At 36.1% G+C, this 22,525-nt stretch overlaps 2 protein-coding genes and 1 long non-coding RNA gene across 4 annotated transcripts; 1 reads left to right on the top strand and 2 right to left on the bottom strand.

Moving 5' to 3' along the window:
• Positions 1-229: 229 nt before the first annotated feature.
• LOC130465736 (uncharacterized) lies at positions 230-6,104 on the bottom strand. Of its 2 annotated transcripts, XR_008925748.1 has the most exons (6): positions 5,192-6,104; positions 4,956-5,022; positions 4,286-4,354; positions 4,089-4,179; positions 3,545-3,612; positions 230-2,145 (listed from the first exon to the last, which is right to left on the bottom strand). It is a non-coding gene; the product is annotated as an uncharacterized lncRNA (long non-coding RNA). The 2 variants fall into 2 exon arrangements; XR_008925749.1 differs by lacking the exon at positions 4,956-5,022 and having other exon boundaries at positions 5,192-6,093.
• Positions 6,105-8,316: 2,212 nt separating this feature from the next.
• LOC110793893 (probable aldo-keto reductase 2) lies at positions 8,317-18,580 on the top strand. The gene is made up of 5 exons (XM_021998828.2): positions 8,317-8,614; positions 14,853-15,053; positions 16,141-16,313; positions 16,494-16,596; positions 17,924-18,580. The coding sequence occupies exons 1-5, from the start codon at positions 8,411-8,413 to the stop codon at positions 18,260-18,262; spliced, it is 1,020 nt and encodes a 339-aa protein (XP_021854520.2). The 5' UTR covers positions 8,317-8,410; the 3' UTR covers positions 18,263-18,580.
• A 1,616-nt stretch (positions 18,581-20,196) lies between these two features.
• On the bottom strand, positions 20,197-21,897 carry LOC110793892 (transcription factor MYB60). Its single transcript, XM_021998827.2, has 3 exons — positions 21,638-21,897; positions 21,364-21,493; positions 20,197-21,225 (listed from the first exon to the last, which is right to left on the bottom strand). Exons 1-3 carry the CDS (start codon positions 21,768-21,770, stop codon positions 20,469-20,471), a joined length of 1,020 nt encoding a protein of 339 aa, XP_021854519.2. The 5' UTR covers positions 21,771-21,897; the 3' UTR covers positions 20,197-20,468.
• Positions 21,898-22,525: the final 628 nt, after the last annotated feature.

Genomic DNA, 22,525 nt, shown 5'->3' with positions numbered 1-22,525 from the left:
AAAGAAGAGTGGTGAGGAATGTGGGGTCTCCAAAACTCAAATCCTCGCCTCTCATGCTTGGTTATTTAAGGAAACTTATGTAATTAGAAAGAAAAAAACAAATCAAGACAACTACCTTTGCGGCTAATTAATTGTAAATAATTGGGATACTTGGAAAAAAAATATTAAAAAAGAAATAATTTAGGGACAATTGTTCACTTTTAAATTTCGTGACAAATCTATCATACAAAATGGAAACCATTAACTTTAACAAAATTACACATTGAAAATAGAATTACACAAAATTACACAATAAGAAAAAACTATAATCATACTCCGCATTAAAACTCTACCCTCTGTACACGGCTGGAGATTGAAGAACGCGGTTAACATCGTTGCGCCACCGAGGACCTTGATGTGCCGGCGAGAACATTATCGCACCGCTAGAATCCAGGTTAATCTTTCGTCCTTTTCAACCTGAATTTGACTCCATGAATTTGTTGTTTCTTACGTAATAAAAAAATAAAATCGACATAGATTTTCTTATTAATTTCTTTGTTCCTACACAATTGTACCTATTATTTTTCTTTGTTTCAAAATTAAACTTTGTACAGATTTTAGTTGGAACTTGCTTTATCATCAGATTGATCGAATTAATTAAAGTTCACACACACTCCAAATTGTGTCTCACTTGCCGCTGTGTTTTCATCAAAATATGCATGTATGTATTTTATCTAATCCATTCTAATCAAAAGAAAGTTAAACCCCAACAAAGAGGGAAAAAAGTAACAGTATTACATATTGAATTAAAATTAAATTAAAACTAAAGCAAAAAAGAAAAGAGGAGATCAGTAAACCCTTGCATTGTACCAACATGAGAAAGAAGACCTGAGGAAATATGGAAAGTATATAAACTAAATTAATAGTTGAGAAAGAAGAACTGAAAGTTGTTAAACAATGATAAGGCGCAAATCAGCAAACCCATCAATTAGTAGCGTAAAGCAAGGTAAATTGAGCATAAATTGTGAATATTGAAAGAGGAGAGATAATTGATTAGGAATTTTTGAAAGAGGAGAGAGAATGAAGATTATCCTTAATACAGATTAATTGAGTTAGATGTCCTTTGGAATGTGTATTCTATTCAGTGTATACCGTATAGTGGTGGATAATATAGATTTTTTTTGTTAAATGACACCGACAATGTATAAATAATCCCATTGTCTCGAAGAAACCCACTCATACTTATCAAATTTAGTCATCTAAATACACCATGTATATAAATGAGAATGCAATTACTAGAAAAGTATGTATCTGTTATCCAGTGCATTAACATAAAGTGTGTATTTATATCAATATTTTTTTAATGTTGTTTTGTAAAATGGCACAGGCGTCTTTTGTCTTAGGTGACTAGTCTTATATGCACGCGATGCGTGCGAGATTACATATATAAATCTTATATGCACGCAATGCATGCGAGATAATAAAAAAAATTAAAATCGCGTTACTACAATTAATCACCACAAATAATAAGCAAGAAACAATTATTTACAAAGTTTGATCATCTAAAGAAAAAAAATCCTATGAAGTATATACGAATGAACTCTTCTTAAGCTCCTCCGCACAGGAGAGTTGTGGTCTGCAAAACCGTTGAGCGAGCGAGCCAATAAAGCTAGAGATATTCAAAGTGGAGACAAATTAGGGAAAGAGCCGCTTCATTCTTTCTCAAGATATAAGTTCTTGTTGATGCTGACCAGCTTCAAGTTACACAGTCAACCCTAAGTATCTCAAGTCATATCAAGTAAAGATCCCTAAACATGACTAATTCAAGAGTAAATCAATTACAGTTTTGATAAAGCTACAAATTCTGTATGCCCTTTGATTTAAACGGGATAAACTATGGGTTACCTGCACTCACAATTACTATATAAAAGTCGGAATTTGGGCAAAATGGGGGTCTTGCCTACTCTTCCATGGTGTTAGAAGTATAGGTAATATTTCAAATGCAGAGAAGTGAAGATATGTGGCTGGCAAAACTTGGCTAACAGAAAATATTGAACAAAAAAGATATACCAGCCTCAGGAGCTACCATGAGAACTTCAATGTCAGGCAGAACCTCGTACTTCTTCATAACTTAGGGTTGTCTGAACTCCGCCAAAGGGATAAGAGCTGCATCAATATCAATAAGTTAGTAAGCATATCATCGGTACAGTGATAAAAGCAGAGTAATCTGCAGTGATAAAACAAATGAATCAAATATAGGGTCTAACAATTAACAGAACCTGTGAAAATGTAAGACCATAACTCACTCCTAATTCAAAATAATCAAACAGAAACAATTAACAGGAAAGTCTTGAACTAACTTCTCATTATCCTACGCCACTTCAATATGAAGCTGTCTTCTCGCAACCTACTACTAAGAACTTGACAACCACCAGAGTCATGAGACAGCTTACCCAAGATAGAAAAATCAAATTTAGCATTCTACAATTATTTCAGATGCATAAAATTAATACCCCAATCACCAAAACGTCACAAATGTGAACTACAAACTCAATCAAGCTATTGGCACATAACCAAATCGATAAAATTAGAGGAATTGGGTTACTAAATTCAAGAAAAATTTGGTGTTAGTGGTCTAATGAATATCATGCTTATGTGTTTTCCACAATTTTCTAATGACGATTTACTAATCAGAAAACACTAATTCTGTGAAATATCCAAGCACCGAAGATTCACTGAAATTTTGTGCACATAATAGTTAATTCACTCATGAAGTCAATGTATAAAAGTTTTAGTTAATGAAAGAGTTCGGATTGCTTAGATTATTTGTTGATAAGAAAAAAGAACACGTGAATTGGGAAATAAAAGGGAGATCTAGAAACCTGGCATATTTGAGAGGACATAATAAGTAAAGAAACTTTTTCTCAACTAATGTAGGGAAAGACAGCGGAGGAAGGTTAGGGGATCTAAGACAGGAAAAATAAAATGGTGGATTTTGAAAGTTCAAATGCTTTTCAAATAAGTTGAAGAGAGCACAAAGTCCCACTCATTTCTACTGTAGAACCTACTACTAAGCGCTTGGCAACCACCAGAGTCGTGAGACAGCTTACCAAGACAGAAAAATCAAATTTAGCATCCTACAATTATTTCAGATGCATAAAATTAATACCCCAATCACCAAAACGTCACAAATGTGAACTACAAACTCAATCAAGCTATTGGCATAACAAAATTAGAGGAATTAGGTGACTGAATTCAAGAAAATGTTGGAAATTCCCGAACTTTTGTTTGGCAATTTCATGTACAATTGAACAATATAAACCCTAATTTCAGTGAACTATACATAAAATAAGGGAATACCCAATATTCTCTGAGGAAAACAAAATAATTAGAAAAATAATGAAGAACATATGACCTAATTAGAAATTCTACATCAATAAAAAAAAACATCAAAGTGCAGAAATTCAATTTCTTGAATCATTCAATTCACTGATAAACCAACACAATATATTATCAAATTTATGAAAAAACTCACAAAAAAGGAATTAACCAAATAAATAAATACCTGTCTTTAAGAGATTGAAATGATACCTAGAAGTTGGGTTAATCAAAATCTGCGCCACTTTTCAGCTTCTGTAAACAAAACAAAATCAAACACACAAAAATTCAGATCAGTAATTCGATATTTCATAAAGATTTCACTTTGTAATTCGATATTTCAGTTGTATACAATGTTGCGGAAATTAAAAGAGGCAACTACATATCAATAATCATGAAATCTTAGTTGTATACATATTTTTATAAATCCGCAGCATTGTCACAAAAGCAGCAGCAGAACTGCCAGGATCGCGCCAAAATCATCAAGTTGGATGCCAACACTTTCATGGGAGGTTCTTGCATCAAGACGACAAAGGTTTTTTTTTATATATAACTGTTTGATTTATTGAGAGAAGACATGCCTATTAGTATTAGGGTATCAATGATCATTCATAAAACCCAAAACCATAACAACTTGAACCACACAATCTGTGCAAAAACCTACTTTTTAATATGAAACCTATTATTTATTATCAAAAGAACCAGGAAAAACAAACAAAGGGAGAAAAAACCTGATTCAAGATAGTAGCCTCAGCACTCTGAGCGTTGAGCTCAACAACTTCCCAGTCATCTTCAGTAACATCAGATTTTTTTGTTGAGTCCCTAAAAATGCAAAATCAGTAACATCATTAACAGTTCTCCCATCATAATCATCATCTAATCATCAAATCATCAAATCACAAAGCAGAATACAGTCAATAATACTAACCCCTTCTTTCTGATCCAGACTCCACCTTGCCGTCAGTCGTCCTCGAACCCTGCACCGTCGAATCCCCACCTATAGGAGAAAATACAGGAAGTGAGAGAAGAAAGAGGATGAAGATCCTCTGCCATCTTCGAAACTGCTTCATCAATCAATTTAGTGGAATAAATCAAAATCAAATCAATTAAATGAACCAGTAAGAGTCCTAGGCGCCTTCCAGGCACACGAAAATACACTACAATCATACCTCCCACTACTCCCTTCTCCTCTCCATAGCTTTAATTTACACATGCTCACACATTCAACTGAAATTAAAATTTCAGTTGATTGTACACATGCTTAAAATTTCACAATTCAATTTGTTAAATCCAAAAGCAACACCTCAAAATTCAATTCAATTCAACAACAGCAACATATTTGTTGTTAGGGTGCTTTTGCTTGAATGTCACTCTAAACTCCTCCCTATAATTCACAAACAACGGATCAAAACCAAGCATACGCAAATCAATTGACCAAAAAAAACGAAAACATAAGAGAAATGGAGACCTGAGCTAATCAGAAAATAGTGTGAATCCATCTCTGATTAAATTATCAACACCTAATTAAAAATCCTAATAATTATCAAAACAGCAAAAAACTCCCCAAATATTTGATTATTCAAATTCAAAATCCATACCTGTATTTGTAAGTATCATCAATCGCACAAATAAATAAAATTTCTCGAACAAATCCTAGGGATTCCTCTGTTAGGGTTTTGAGCACCAAATTAAACCAAATATCAAAATCAATAATCAAGTAAATTATGAAATTCAAGAAAGAATATACGAAATCAAGGTTAAAAAGAAAATCAACAAAAATCGACAAAATTAATGAAAATATGCTTAATTTGTTAGAAATTCCACGATTACTGACCTTGTTCGTCGTTTCGATCAAATTTGGGGAAAACAAAGAAGGTGACTTTGGAGATCGAGTGAGATTCGAAGGTTTTCTAAGATATTTCTCTCTTTGTGATTTTGATTTCTGAGATTTGATTAGTGTAGATTCGAAAGTTTTGGGGTTTCCCATTTTCTGAGATTTAATTGCTCTTGTTTCGTGAGGAAAAGAGGCGTGAAGGAAGGAGAAGCCGGGGTTGGTAAGGAGTGAGGACTGGCTGGCTGAGGGGAGATAGAGGGAAAGGGTTTAATGTAATAGGGTATTTTAGTATTTGTTAAGGTGGACACGAAAAGTTAATTTACCAAAAAAATCCTCAGGAGCTGGCTTATATAATAGAGATATATTTCCGGGTTCGTGATACAGTGAATTCAGTATTGATATAAGTATGTCACTTTGGTATGAGTCATGTGCAATTGTGAACGACACTTTACAAGAGCTGATAAGTGTTTGAAATGTCGCTTCCCCAACCAGTTTTATGCTGAATTATTTTTAAAAAAATCATATCCGACCTTACGTGGATGGTACTACAGAAAATAGTTTTCAATTTAATAGAAATGGAAATTAATTTTAGTTTTAACAATTTATAGGGAAATTGTTCCATGTAAGTATAAATTTTGTAAATAATATAGATTTGAACACACTTAACCGTGATATCTAATTTTATTTATAATAAAAAATCTAGATACGGTATTTGAAGTGAACGTCTTATGAATTCGTTCACTTTTATCTTCATGCTTAGCAAACATAACATGAAGAAATAAAGATCACTCCAATATTTCAAGTGAAATGGTAAGAAGAATTTAATTATTTTACAATAGGACATCGACAAAATTAAAGTACCCAAAAAGTCAATTTTGCAGTTTCAATTTTTTTTAAGACTATCATGGATCTAGAACTTAATTTTGGATATCTTTTTAGCTTCTTACTTTCAGTTTTATCTTTTGTTTAATACACATACAATATTTAGAAACATTTTGGTATATTGCTACACAATAAACATTGTAGTCAACATCGTTGTTTAAGAAAACTATTATACTTTTTATAGGTACCCGTGCAATAGCACGAGCACATGATAGTTATTAATTACTACATTATTACGAGTAGTATTTAATTCATCAACAAATGTTTCATGAATACGAAGTGATAAATTCTATTAGGCATTAGTTCATCGTTATCTATGATAAAACTAAGTAATATACTATATACTCACTAAGGCCCTGTTTAGTTCACCTTATTTCTCCTGATCTGATCTGAACTTATTTTTTCTGATCTGATCTAATCTGAACTTATTTTTTCTGATCTGATCTAATTTGATCTGGACTGATCTGATCTGATTCTTCAGAATTAAGTTTAAGCAAACATCTACACTTATTAATATTAAACGACTTACGTGTAAAATAAATGTTACACAAAATTATAATATTGTTATTATTTATTTGACGTTGCTCATGATTTAACTATTCCTTATATTAGATAGACCTATACATGATCTAGATGGATCGGTTATGATCTAGACATATAAGTTATGATATGGATATGATCTGTATAGATCGGTTCTGATCTAGACATGATTTGTATATATCAGTTCTGATCTGGACATGATCTGTATATGATCTGTACAGATCAGTTCTGATCTGGACATGATTTATACAGTTCAGTTCTGATCTAGACATGACCTGTACAGTTCAGTTCTGATCTGGACATGATCTGGACATGATCTATACAGACCAGTTCTGATCTGGACATGATATGAACATGATCTGTACAGATTAGTTCTAATCTGAACATGATCTGTAAAGATCAGTTCTGATCTAGACATGATCTGTACAGATCAGTTCTGATCTGGTCATGATCTGTACAGATCAATTCCGATCTGAACATAATCTTTACAGAGTCGATATCTAGTCCAGTTATAATTTGGACATATCGATTCTGATCTGGACATGATCTGTACAAATTGATTTTGATCTGAACATATTGGTTTTGTAAGGATCGGTTCTGATGTAGGCAAGATCATTGCAGATTTGAACATGATCTGGACACGATCTGTACAGATCAGTTATGATCTGGATATTATCTGATCCTATCAGTTCTGGTCTAGATATATTGTTATGATCTATAAAAATTAGTTCTGATATGGACAAGACCTGATCATATCGTTTCTATGGTTTTAATTTGGACATGATGAATTTGAATGTTTTGTAATGTTCTTTTATGCCTTAAATAATAGATTTTAATTGCATCGACAACAACATTATTTTTTATTAAAGCAATAATAGTAATAAAATATTAAATATAATAACAATGATATAAACATATACCAAAAATAATAATAATAATAATAATAATAGTTCCTTAAACGTGCAATTTTCTGAAAAAATAATAATAATAATAATAATAATAATAATAATAATAATAATAATAATAATAATAATAGTAATCTGATCTGATCTGATCTGGTCTGATCTAATCTGAACTTATTTTTTCTGATCTAATCTGATCTGATCTGGTCTGGTCTGATCTGATCTGATTAAATCTGAAATAAGTAATAAGGTCCTGAAATAAGGTGAACTAAACAGGGCCTAACTCTATTGGTCTTAAAATTTTAATACTTTTAAAATTTAGTTACCGTCCTTATCTCTTACTTATGACATCCATATTATAATATAAACCTATTGAAAATTGTGATTTTAGTAATAACCCGATATTGTTTATAATTTATATCCGAATTGACCTGACCAGACATGAATCCAACCCGATATGAACACGACCCGATATGATATGAACCTGTTATAATCCGGCTAAACCCATTTACAACCCGACATGCTCCAACTTGAATCGATCATAATCCGACCCGTTTTGACCCGACCCGATATGAATCCGACCCGACACAACCCAAATAAACCCGTTTACAAACCGACCTAATATGACCCGACCTGATTATACCCGCCCCGATATGAACCCGACACGATATGAACCCGTGTTAACCAATCCCAATCTAAACGGAACTGTTAATTAGACAAATCAACCTGTTTTATCCCGAATCGATGAACCCGCCCAAACCCTATCCGTTTATTCAGTTAAGTCAATTTAGTGAAGTCATGAGTGAAGTCGCAACTTCCTACAATTCTTCAATTCTCTCTCACACATTTTAAAGGGTTCTTTCTTCCCCGAAAAAGTTGGCGAAAGAAAAACTCAATGGCGGGGGTTAAGAAGATGAAGTTAGGGTCACAAGGTTTAGAGGTATCCGTTCAAGGACTTGGGTGTGCAGGAATAGTTCGACCTCCAAAGCCAGAAGATGAGATCATTGCTCTTATTCATCATGCCATTAATTCCGGCATCACTTTTCTTGACACTGCTGATATTTATGGCCCTTTTACCAGTGAAATTCTTGTCGGCAAGGTACAATATGTTCTCTATTTTTGTTGATTTCTGAGATTAATTGTAATTTTATGCTATAATTCATTGGCTTTTGGGCTTTATGCTGTAATTGGTGGGTTTGATTTTTCATCTATTCCGGTTGTTTGAACATGATTTTCTCTTTAGATTAATTGGAACTTTATGCAATAATTAACGGGTTTGATTGCAGTTGTATGTTAAAATTGATGGGTTATTGGGTTTTGATTTGTGGTTCTTGATGGAAAGTGTTAGATTGTGTTAAACTCCTTGAATTGGAGTGTATTCCATTGATCAAATATAGAGGGATTACATTATGTTTCCTAATAGAATTAGGAACACTAATTAGAAGTCTAATATACATAAAATATACTATGGAGTAAGAGATTAAATCCTAGTAGATTTCTATCTCTATCACACCCCACAGTCGTAGCGGGAGGAGGTCGCACGCTAAGACTGGATCTGAAATCCAAAAACAATTGTCGAGGAAGGCCCTTGGTGAAAATGTCTGGAAACTGATACCTCGAAGGAACGTGCAACACTCGTACCTGTCCCAATGCTACTTTCTCACGCACAAAATGGATGTCCATCTCCACATGTTTGGTGCGCTGATGTTACACGGGGTTGCTGGATAAATAAATAGCACTGACATTATCACAATAAACAACGTAGAGGGCAATGTAACTCTAGAAGGAGGTTACGTAACCAACTCGCCTCTGCAACGGCGTTTGCGACGCCTCTATATTCTGCCTCTGCACTTGATCTAGAAAGAGTAGGCTGACGCTTAGAAGACCAAGAAATAAGATTGTCTCCTAAGAAACAACAATATCCCGAAGTCGAACGGCGAGTGTCGGGACACCCACCCCAATCTGCATCAGTATATGTAATCAAGCGCAAAGTAGATGTAGGATATAAGTGTAATCCGTGATCAATGGTACCCTGAATATAACGTAGGATGCGCTTTAATGCATACAAATGAGGATCCCGTGGATCATGCATAAAAAGACACACCTGTTGCACCGCATAGGCAATATCAGGGCGAGTAAATGTAAGGTATTGTAGAGCACCTGCGAGACTGCAGTACTGAGTTGGGTCGCTACTGAAGGACCAGAATCTGCAATAAGTTTTGCATTAGTGTCAACAGGAGTGGCAGCACGCTTACAAGTCCCCATGCCTGCACGTTCCAAAATTTCCTGTGCATACTTTTGCTGAGACAGAAGCATATAGGTAGGAGTACGGGAGACAAAAATTCCCAAAAAATAATTCAAAGGACCCAAATCAGACATCGGGAATTCTATTTTCAAACGGGAGATCTATCGGTCACGCAAAGCATCAGATGAGGTGCACAAAATAATATCATCAACATAAAGCAATAAGTAAGCCATATCATCGCCATGCCGAAAAGTGAACAACGAGGTATCACTTTTTGCAATAATGAAACCCATATGCAATAAAAAGTTAGCAAACCGTTGATACCACGCACGAGGAGCTTGTTTTAAGCCATAAAGTGCTTTCTTAAGTAAGCACACATAATTTGGGGCTCGCCTGCCAACAAATCCCGGAGGTTGATGCATATACACCGTCTCCTGTAGATCACCATGTGAAAAGACATTTTTCACATCAAGTTGATGAATGAACCATTTTCTAGCCATAGCTAGACCCAGAAGAGTACGAAATGTAGCCGGCTTGACAACTGGGCTGAAAGTCTCATCACAATCAGCGCCTTTTTCCTGTGACCTGCCATCACAAACAAGTCTAGCTTTGTGCCGTAATAGGTCACCTTTATCATTTTCTTTGTGAGAATAAATCCACATACAATTCACAATATTCACCCCCATAGGTCTAGGCACCAAATCCCATGTACCAGTATTAATTCAAGCACCATATTCATCTTGCATCGCCACTTCCAGTTACGATCATTTAAGGCAAGCTTATGATTTTTTGGAAGTGGGGAGCCAGTGGGTTGCATAGTGAGACCATACTTAGGGTTAGGTTTAACAATTCTATGTTGGCTCCGGGTGATGCGAGGTGAAGGCGGGGCTGGTCTGGTGGGCAGGATTGGTGGGCAGGATTGGATGAACACCCCGAAGTGGAGGTGGGGTGTAACGGGGCTGGGCAAAGCTGGGAGAGTGAAGGTCCAGTGGGCAGGGGAGGGGAGTAATTGGGCCTCGCTGAATTGTATGGGAAGGGGGGGGAGGGAGTTTGCTGGTCCGTTAAAAGGGGGGGATTTAATTGTTGGGCCTACATGTGCGATGGGCCCGACAAGGAGTTGGGAGCAGCATAATTATGTTGCACACGTGAGGCAGACCACTGTGAGGCATGCTGGCTTTCACGAGAACTAGCCTGGCGGATTGCTCAGTCCCTAGGCCCAATCCAGGTGGAGAGCGACCAACGACATCCAGTGGATGCCGAACTGGGCCCCCTTGATTCGGGCCAGCAGCCATGTGGTTGCGCAATATGTGTTGCATAACTGGGCTGGGCTCGGTTTTGTCTAGGAATGAGTAATCAGTTTCCTTAAATTGACCCAAACTCCGGAAAGGGAAGGTGTTCTCATCAAAAGTGACGTGACGGGAAATAATTATTTTCATAGAAGAAATATCTAAGCATTTATAACCCCTATGGTTGGATGGATATCCTAAAAATACACATGGAGCGGACCGTGGAGCTAGCTTGTGTGGGGCCGTAGCCGAAAGATTAGGAAAACATAGACACCCAAAAATCCTAATATGCTCATAAGATGGAATTTTGCGAAACAAAACTTCGGCAGGGGAAGTGTTAGCAAGTGTCTTGGTGGGAAGAATATTAAGTAAATATGTGGCCGTTTCAAGGGAGTCTACCCAATAGGAAGGGGGAATGGATGCATGAAAAAGGAGAGTACGGGACATATTATTTAAAGTTTTAATCATGCGTTCATCTTTTCTATCCTGTGAAGACGTGTGGGGACAAGAAAAACGAAAAACCATACCATTCCGGACACAAAATAATTTAAACGGGTCATTGTCAAACTCCCTCCCATGGTCACATTGAAAGGATTTAATAGGTCGTTCAAATTGAGTTAGGACATATTGGCGGAAATTCAGAAAAGACTGAAAAGCTTGTGATTTGTATTGGAGGGGAATAGTCCACACAAAATGGGTAAATCATCCAAAAGTATTGAATAATATTTATGACCTTTATTACTACGAATAGGAGAAGTCCATAAATCAGCATCAATTATATCAAACACACAAGCAGTAGTACTTAAAGAATTATGAAACGGCAAACGAGTATGTTTTCCTAATTGACAAGAATTGCAAAAATCAGAATAATATCCCTTATTACAAGAAATAAATTGCTTAGTCCGAAGAAAGCTTAAAATTTGTGGTCCTGGATGGCCAAGTCTACTATGCCAAGTGGTTGGTGACGTGGTTGTGAGTGCGGTTGCAAGACATGTGGATGGGATGTTGGTGGTGATAGGATACAGGTCCCCCGAACTGTCACATCTCGTGAGTATAGTCCCCGTACGTAGATCCTTCACAGAAAAACCATTAGGGTCAAATTTGATTGAAACTTTATTATCGGTGGTGAATTTACGTACGGAAATTAAATTTTTAATAATTTTAGGAGCAAAGAGTACATCACGAAGATTTAAGGGTGGTTTGGGATGGGGAAGGGTTGTATGACCATAACCTATAACCGGAATGCGATGACCATTACCAACTAAAATATGATTATTAGTGCTTAAATTAAAAAGGGGCATGAGAGTACCTCCGTTATTTGTCATATGAGACGAAGCACCGGAATCCATGCACCAAGATTGGTCTTGCGGTAGTGCCATAGTTGCAAAAGAATTAGCCAAGTCCGTTGGGGTCATGGGCTCCGTGGTGTATTGTTGGGGCTGAATGCATTGTTGCCCAAAATAAGCCTACCGCGGATATGGGCTTGGCCCAAGAACAGAAGGCTGAGATGCATGCCTATTCTGTTGGATTTGTTGCTGGGCCACTTGGTATGAAGGCCCAAACTGCTGCTGCCCTTGCTGTGGGGAATATTGGATCGGTGCATTGGCACAATGGGGTTGGGCAGGCCATTGAGGCTGACTTGGGCCGGCCCACTGGAGCTGTTGTTGTTGTTGGACAGGAGGGGTGGATTGGGCCTGATGGTTGGCGTTTCCAGCCCCCCTCCCGCGCCCCCTCCCACGCCCTCTACCATGGCCACGACCTCTCCCACCACCACCCCTGTCGCCACCGCCTAGGTTGCGAGGTGGCTGGCGGGCTGGTGGTTGGGATGGGCCGCCGTCGGTTGTGGTGGTTGGGCAAAAAAGGCGGCATTTGTGCCGCTAGTGTCATGGGAACGCCTTTCTTCTTCAGCAAGTAGACGATTTCGAGCGTTCTCAAAAGTAGGGAGAGGATCTGTTTGTTGTATCATGGTGGCAATGGTGTCAAAATCAGTGTTCACAAGACCTGCAACAAGACGTAATACTAATTTTTGTTCCGTCACCGGTTGATCAACATTAGCCAATTGATCTGCCAAGATTTTCAAGTGAGTGCAAAAGAATTAACGTCAGAAAAATTATTCAGATGCAAAGTAGTGAATTGATTCTCAAGATACACCGCCTGGGTGTTTTTGTTATCTTGAAAAATACCCTTGAGTTTGTTCCAGATTTGTTGTGCCGTATCTCCTCGACGGAGGATTGTTTGCAATAAATCATTAGATATTGTCCCATAGATCCATTGTTTCACAATCGAATCTAAACGCTTCCACAGAGTTTCAGAAATATCGGTAGGTTTAGGAGTATTTGGATCTATGTGATCCAGAACATTAAAGGCATGAGCATGACATTCAAATAATTCAACCCAATTAGAAAATTGTACCGTTTCACGATCAAGAATAACAGGGATAGCGTTCTTGATATTGTTGACTCCCAAGGCCGGGTGACATTCTGAAGTAGGTGGAGAAGACATCTCACCATCTTTGCCCATATTGTTAATATGTGAAAGGCTACTACTTTGCGTAAAACAAGATTTTAACAAATAAAGAAGAAAAAGCTTTTAATTTGTGAACTAGGGAGGTGGCGCTAATCTGTTTCCAGGGAAAAGAAAGACACAAGCGGAAGTATTGTGGGACGCAACACGAAGAGTACCAAGACCGGACAAATTAAAAGAGTAAGAATTTTGTGGAAGCGACTTCTACAACCTAAGCTCTGATACCATGTTAGATTGTGTTAAACTCCTTGAATTGGAGTGTATTCCATTGATCAAATATATAGGGATTACATTATGTTTCCTAATAGGATTAGGAACACTAATATGACTATAAGTCTAATATACATCAAATATCCTAAGAGATTAAATCCTAGTAGATTTCTATCTCTATCAGAAAGCTTCAAAATTTCATCTTTTTTGGCTGCTTTGGGTATAATTGTGTTATGTATGTGGAAAACTAGTGGAGTTTGTTTGGTGAATTCTGTGGAAATGCTACTGAAAATGACATTGATTTTGTTTTATTGTTGTTTATGCTGAAGTTTCCAAAATTTTGTTTTGGTGGGAAAACATTTGGAGGTAAGGCTAAAAACATTAGATTTGTGTGGGAATAAGATTCAAAATTTTACCCAATTTGGTCTATGGACTGGCTCCCTCTGCCCCTTAGACAGCCAGGAAATCCAAACCGGGGGGGGGGGGGGGGGGGGGGGTTAAGGGAGTACTATTTTAAAGTTGTACACAGGTTAGTGCTTGGCATTTTGTGGCGATTATATGTATGCACAAATTGATGGGTTGTTATTTTTTGGTATGATGGTTCTTATGTTCTAATACATATTTATATTAGTTATATCTCTAGATTATTACACCTAGTTGGAAATATATAATAACCCCCTATTTTCCTATTGACACACTCTCACTATTTAAGAAACGAATCATCCATTTCCAAAGAAAAAGAAGAGGATTCGTCCCATGGTGGTTAGGACGCAAGATTTTTCATTTTTGATGTAATATTACTACTCGTACGTTATACTGCTTTAAATGTACATAACAGCACAACTATGGAAATTTTTTAGTTAGCTTGGTGGGCTAAGCACCAAATTCCTTCTATTCTTTCCCCCTAAGGTCGTCAAGGAGCAAAAGTTTCCAATGTTGTTTTACATCAATTTTGTTTGTAGCTGTATTGAATTTTGACACATTTTGCCATATAACCTCCTTCATTATGTTGTTTTTGATGAAACATTTTCTAGTTTTATGCAAAAGTTAATGTTTTAGGGTTGATGAATCAGGCTCTGAAAGGAGGGATGAGAGAAAAGGTGCAACTGGCGACCAAATTTGGATTTAAACTAGTTGATGGTAAAATGGAGGTGCAGGGTGATCCTGCTTATGTGAGGGCTGCTTGTGAGGCTAGCTTGAAAAGACTTGATGTTGATTGCATAGACCTGTATTATCAGCACCGTGTTGATACCCGTATTCCGATTGAAGCCACGGTTAGTGTCTTAATTGTCTTTATTCCATAGCCTATCCCATCTGTCTGTTAAGGTTTCCAAACTCAGTTGTTCTTTGTAAACATTACTCTTTATGTAAGGTTGATATTTTAGGTCTTTACCTGCTGTTTGACTGATTATAATTAGAAGCTGTACTTCTTTTTTTCTCAACCTATGTGGCTATGTATGCAACATCTGTTATTGGCTCCTGCTCCTTTGACTTTGTGCAACTAACCACGAGTGACTTTGTTCTTGGGAAATATATTTACTCGTGAATTGAGACAGATAGAAAAACTACTCTGTCATGTTAAGGATCTACTCTGTAATGAGTGGTTGTACGTTGTTTATGCAGAAAAATATGTCTTCTGTGAAATATTTTTGGTGGTTATTTAAAATTCTACCAATCGCCAAAAAAGATTTGAGGATCATGTCATTTCTGAGTTTGGCTGGTATAATAGCCTAATAGGGTGAGGAAGAGGGACTAACACTTTTCGGATAGAAAGACAGGAGAGAAAGGAAGGGGATGGAAAGAGGAGGAAGGGGAGAAGGTAGGCGGAGCTCCATTTTCCCTCAAAATCTCTCCAATTTTGGAGGGATGGTGTTTCTTAAAGAGGCCCCGTTCGTCTTCCTCCCCTTCCTTTCCCCAACCCCTTATCCAAACAAGCGAACTTGTTCCCCACCTTTTCTCTCCATTCCCTCTTATCCAAACAAAGTGTAAAAGAGAGATAAAAAAAGGGACTGTAATGCTGTATACATATTACGGTTAAACAAGCAAAAGGGGAAAACCTTCTGCTGGTTACAAGGTCTATACATATAAAACTATAAACTATCCCGTTCAGACTGATGGGATGCTTATATATACCATATGAATGAAATTCACCTCCAAATTCAAGTCTTAAGCTTATGTACTTGTTTTTTTTTGGCGAATTTCTGGAAAAACTCATAGATAATTTTTTGGGCAAATCCTTGTTTGGTTGCATGTTCTAATGGAACCAAAACATTGTGCTGTTTAATGTTTAATACAAATGATATTTGTTAACATTGCTCTATCCTCATCCCCTGCTACTCCTATTTTGCTGTCACTATCCAGATGGGCGAACTAAAGAAACTGGTTAAAGAGGGGAAGATTAAGTACATTGGTCTATCAGAAGCGTCGGCTGCGACAATCAGGAGAGCTCATGCTATCCACCCCATAACAGCTGTGCAGATGGAGTGGTCTTTGTGGACACGAGATTTAGAGGAAGAAATAGTGCCTACTTGTAGGTAAGTCCATTATTACCATTTTGATTTAGAAATTTTCAAGCACAAACTTAACTAATGATGATAAGATTGGTGATTTTAGGACCAATGGTTAGAAGTCCTGGAACCATATTGGGTAGTACTAGTAGTTGTGAGCTGTATATACTAATCTAAGTTGACGAACATCTTATTTTTGTTAAACAGAGAACTTGGCATCGGGATTGTTGCATACAGCCCTTTAGGCCGTGGATTCTTTTCTGTGGGGCCCAAGGTGGTTGAAAATTTCTACGAAGGTGACTACCGAAAGGTGTGTTCAATTCTCCTAATATTACAATTACATTCAACAACGTAACACTGATCTTTTTACCTTCTTAGTTATTGTGGAAACTTGCTACTGAATGAAAGTTTCCCCATCACATCCTGTTAATAAATTTCAACATAGTTGCAGAATCAAACTAAGCTTCCAAGTAAGCAAATCATTAATTTCAGATTAAAATGGACTATCATGCATATGGAAGTCCTGTATTTCTAATTCTGTGAAGTGGTAGGTTGGTTTTTGTGTTAGTTGTCTTTTGGGTCAAGAATAATACTATTAACGACCTCTTTGCAATTATAGGATAAAGCATAAAAGCATAAAGCATAAAGAACATCTCGCAATTGGCTCTGGTTAGACTGTAGATTCGGCTCCCCTCAACTCCTTTGGGTGGGATTCCTGTTAGTGCATGCTTGGATTGAGGGTAATGCATTAAGGGGTAATATAAACTAAATAAAATTAAGGTGATTAAAGGTAATGATAAGGGGATAAAGTGGCGGTAAAGTGATGAGCTAATGTTGGTAAGAAGAAAATATAAGGAACAGGAGAATAGCCTCATTGCGGGGGTAATTGTTACCCACCATCCCCATAGGGTAATTATTACCCACATTTGGGGGTAATAGCTTCCCCCTTCCTCCCTTAGTCCCTTCTCCTCACAACATCACCGTTTCTCTCATATCACCACCACATCACCTCCTTGCAACCACCTCAATTTATCTTCAATTTTATGTTATTAAGGTGGTTTGACTTTTATTACCCCACTAATCCATTACCACCAATCCAAGCATGCCCAGGTATTAGGGGTAACTGAGTAATGGTGTGGTATGGTATCAAGCAAAGATATTCTTACAAAATATTTTCGAAGAGCTTTCCGTAATTCATCATAGTTTCCTCTGCATAATACAGTAAAAGACACAATACTTGGTCTATGGTAAGGTTTGTAACTTTGTATCTCACAACGTTGTGGTTGTGGAATCAAATACCCCTAGGGGCACTTACGGGCTTTGCCTGCTAACCAAGGGCCGGTTGACTTGTGATGAGTGCCAGATTTCCAGCCCATTAGAGCGCTTTCTCCTTACTTACACAACTTAAAAAAAATACATTCAGGAAAAGAAGTGCTCCATTTTGCGAAAATAACTTTTTAATAGAAAATATTGTTGTTCCTGTTTCAATTACTACCACTAGCAGGTTGAAACTTACTTTCTTCTCTAAAGCCTAAACAGTAGACATTTAAATTTTTTCAGTTTTACCTAGCTTTCCTACCTTATATTTGCCTACACCCTTTTATGCTTGTTAATATTGTTGCTGACAAATTCTGTAGAATATACCGAGGTTCCTGCCTGAAAACCTTGAGCATAACAAACATGTATTTGAACGAGTTAGCGAAATGGCAGCAAGGAAAGGTTGCACTGCATCGCAGCTTGCTCTTGCTTGGGTTCATCATCAAGGTGGTGATGTTTGTCCTATCCCAGGCACAAGCAAGATCAACAATCTGAACCAAAACATTGCAGCCTTGTCAGTGCAACTTACACCTGATGAAATAGCTGAACTCGAGTCTTTTGCCTCTGCTGATAATGTCAGGGGTGATAGATTCTGGACAAAAACCTATTCTTGGCTGGATTCTGATACTCCACCTTTATCTTCTTCACAAACTTCATAGAACTATATTTTGTGGAAATATGACCCGGTGATGATGTATAATGTATTCTTGATATATAAGTGCAGAAAATAAAAATGATGTGTTGTTCGTAAGGCATTCAACCAGCCATTTTGGTTGCGGTGTTTAGAGTTCATGATATCTGTTGAAATAAAATCGATCATCTACTCATCTGAATGGATCTATCTTTCTGAGTGTTCCTACTCTTGATGCTGGGTGTAATAGAAGAAGATGCTCAATATATGTATATTCAGTTGTATACTTGTATTCCTTCCTGTTATAATATGTACTAGGCCTTATTATACAGAGTACTTCATAACTTATCGGTGTGGATTTAACATTTCTAACTCTTATTCTCCTCTCCGTAATAAAATGATCAATAGTTAAGGGATAAGTTTAAAAGCAACAACTACTTAGAATTGGATGGAGTCTATTACTATATACTAAAAGAGACACCAGGAATGACACGTGTCAATTCCTGGTGCGATTTTTTCTCGCCAAAAATCACTTTCCCAATAAAAGTGTATCTGTTTGATTTTATATTTATTCTCTACCTTTTTTATAAACTGTTTATGTACGGAAATAAAATTTAGTTTATAAATTATGGCAATAATAGATAAGGCGTAATAATAATTATTCTAAATTGGTAATATTTTAGTCAAATCGATATATTAATAAATAGAAAATATATCACTCAATATTTTGGTCAAATTACCATATTAGCATTTTAAATATGCATATTAGATGAATAAATTTAAACAAGTATGTTAAAATGTTATAACTATGCAGTAGTTTTGGAGATAATCAGTTAAATATTTTGTAAAAAAGATGATTAAAATCCGTGTGTGTACGGGATCTAATCTAATAGTATATAAAGTTATTACCACTTGTAGTAGGTGACCAACCAATGCATTAACATAGAGGAAATGATTTCATCTTCTGATCAAAAGAGTGGGGGTTTAATCCTATCAGGGGTCTTTTATCGTCCCCTCACTCTCGAAGTATATATCCTGCTAATCCGGATTCTAATAGGGTACTTTATTTTATCTTTAAAAAAAGAAAAATCTTGTAGTAGGTGGCAGTAACGTTATTGCATGTTTCTAATTTCTCCTACAAGTAATTACGCAAGAATACAAGATGATCCAAGGACTTAAGATTAGCAGTCCCATTTAAAGCTGAAATTTGAGGCTGAAAGCATTAAATTGGACGACTTTTGTAGCTAATTGGAGCTTTCATATATTCAAATAATTATTAATTTCACCATTCTTATGTGGGGTCACCTGGCTTCAATTTAGGGCCTTAATTTTGGATTGGTCCCTCTTTCACCACATGCATGCCGTACGTAATTAACGTTTATTGGGTCCATTACCAGTAATTCATTCGTATAGCATCCAAATATCAAAATATCATAACCTTAATAATCATTATCAATTATGCCACCAAGTATTCCGTTATTATAAAACGTTCACGTCCTAAACCCTAAAAAATAAACGTTTATTTCTAAACAAGTTCATAAATTATACTGAGTAGTTCTCAACTTCTCATTACATGTTATGATATCAGTGACGTAAATAACAAAAATAAAAATAAAAAAAACAAACAAAAAAACATGGTCGATGTCGATGATGTCTTCAATATAGCGGTTGAAATTAAAAGTCTGTGTACAATAAATTACAACTTCAAATCCTCATTTCTCCATTTATAATTTGAATTGTCCATGTGATTCATTGATTTATTCGTGCAAAAGAAAAACATTAGAAATATAATTTGGACAAGAATGATGAAACACAAAATATAATGGTTTAATTTCAACATTAGAGATCGTATTCACCATTGAATTATGTCATATAACATGTGCTTTTTTCAAAACAAAAATACAATTAATAGCAATTCAATAAGTAAAAACTAATTAATAGAAGTAGGGTTCAATCATTAAATTTACGCATAAAGCCATAACTACTGTTAATTAATCGGGATCAAAGACTAAGAAATTAAGCAAAAGAAAAATCACAGCATTTTGTTTTTACAAGTTGCAAGAGCTGCTCTCCTCCTAATTAACATACTTATTTGCTAATCATGCATTACAACTCATAATTATATAGCTTAATGACTACGATTATTGATATATAATTAATTAGATACATAATGGTAATACATTAATTAATACATGATATATAATCACCTGGCCTAGCTTAGGTAGTTAGGTCGATCAGAAAATGGATGGTAGCTGCAAGATTTCTTGAGCAACTTGACGAGACGTAGTTGATTCATCCAAAAGCCATTTCTCTAGAAATGTTAATGGAGGATTATCTCCTTCGTCGTCATCATCAATATAATCCTTTACACCTTCATTAGAATCCTCCCCAGTTGCAGTAATAGTAGTGATCATGTCAACAACCTTATCATTATCGTTGTCGTTGTCGTTATCGTTATCGTTAAGGTTGTTGTGAAACGACAACATTGTCTCAAAGTGATCTTCTTCATCATTATCATTATCATTATCATCATCATTGTTATTGTCATTGTTGTTGTTGTTGTCGTCGTCGTCGTTGTGGTAATTGTTGCCAACTTCTAGCTTAGGTTTGGACAACGGAGAGCACTTCATCCAGCTTTCGAGAAGCCTCGAGATATTCTCGGTGCTCGAGGCATAACATGTTGACGACGATGATGGTGGTTGAGGCAGCGGTGGCGCCGGTGGTGGTGTTACGGCCATGTTATGATCAACATCAACACTAGGGTTGTTGTCGTTCTTGTGGATATAATGATGATGATAATTATCGTTGTTGTCGTCGTTGTCGTTGTCGTTGATACATTTGGTGAGTGATGAAGAAAATGAGGTTGTTGCTGGTGGCTCTTGCGGGAAGGATGATTGGAATCTCTTAAGTTTCTTCTTCAAGTGAGTGTTCCAATAGTTCTTGATGTCATTATCTGTTCTTTGAGGTAGATATGAAGCAATTGCTGCCCATCTAATAAAGCCAAATTAACTCATTAATAAAAACTCATACTATACTGGTAAAGATTTATGCGGAAATAAATATTTATTCATAAATAAAATATTCATTTATCGAAAAAAGAATGACAAAGTGAAGGGGTAATGGAATTACTTGTTTCCCAATAATGTTTGCAAATGAATAATCATTCCTTCTTCGTGAGGCGTAAAATTGCCCCGTTTGATCCCTGGCCTAAGATAATTCGTCCATCTTAACCTACAACTCTTGCTACACCTTTGTAATCCTTTTTCCAAAATGTACAACATTCATTCGATCATGGATTAGTATAATTAAGCTTTACCGAAAACATATATACATTAAAAAGAAAAAACATTATCATATAAGTTTTACCAAGTTTTCTTTTCTATAAACAAAAAATGTAATGTACCTGTATTGGTAGGTACAGATCTCCAATTCCCAGGACCATGTTCTTGAATGTAAGAGACGAGAATGATGTCTTCTTCAGGAGTCCAAGGACCTTTCTTGATGCCATCTTTGTCACAACAAGGAGGTCTTCCCATGGTGCGCTACCTTAGCTTGATTAGCTAATTAACTTTGAAGTATTTTTCTCTTTCAATGTAACTTATTATATCAAAGTCTAGTACTCTTAGTGTGGTAGCTAAATTCTATGAGGTTCTCATGAAAAAGTGACATCAACTACCAACTATAAAGTGGCAATAAAGTTAAGGGAAACTTTAATTTAGCATTGATCTACCCGTGCTGACTCACTTGACCTCTAATAACTTTATAGTGGGAGTATTTAATATTTAGTGAGTCAAATAATTAATACTAAAGTCAAAAAAGCTAAAGTTGTTTAATTAATCACTTCTATCACCTATTTCTCACTCTTTAGCTTTTCACAAATATTAAGAAAACATAGTTGAATTTGATATAATAATGATGTAAGTGGGTTAGTTAACAATAAAGAAATATATATATATATATATAAAAAATAAGTGGACTCATAGAAAAATGAAAAATAATACTTCCTCCATTCCGCAATAGATGCATCATTTCTCTTTTGGACACTATTCATTTAATAACTTTGACAATTATTATTTCACATTATGTAAAAACAAACATAGGCAAGCGAGATCTTGTTAAATTCGTATCAATATGAGGATTCCAAATATTAATTTTTTTTTTATAATTTTACTTACACGAAATTAGAGATATTTATGTTCAAAGAAACATGTTGGGATACGTGAAAAAAGAAATGATGCATTTATTATTGCGAAACAGAGGAATTAACGATTGAGGCGTGGGTGTAAAAGTC

The sequence above is a fragment of the Spinacia oleracea genome, chromosome 1, assembly GCF_020520425.1.
Source record: "Spinacia oleracea cultivar Varoflay chromosome 1, BTI_SOV_V1, whole genome shotgun sequence".
Lineage (NCBI taxonomy): Eukaryota > Viridiplantae > Streptophyta > Magnoliopsida > Caryophyllales > Amaranthaceae > Spinacia > Spinacia oleracea.
This window is presented reverse-complemented; position numbering and strand designations above follow the sequence as displayed.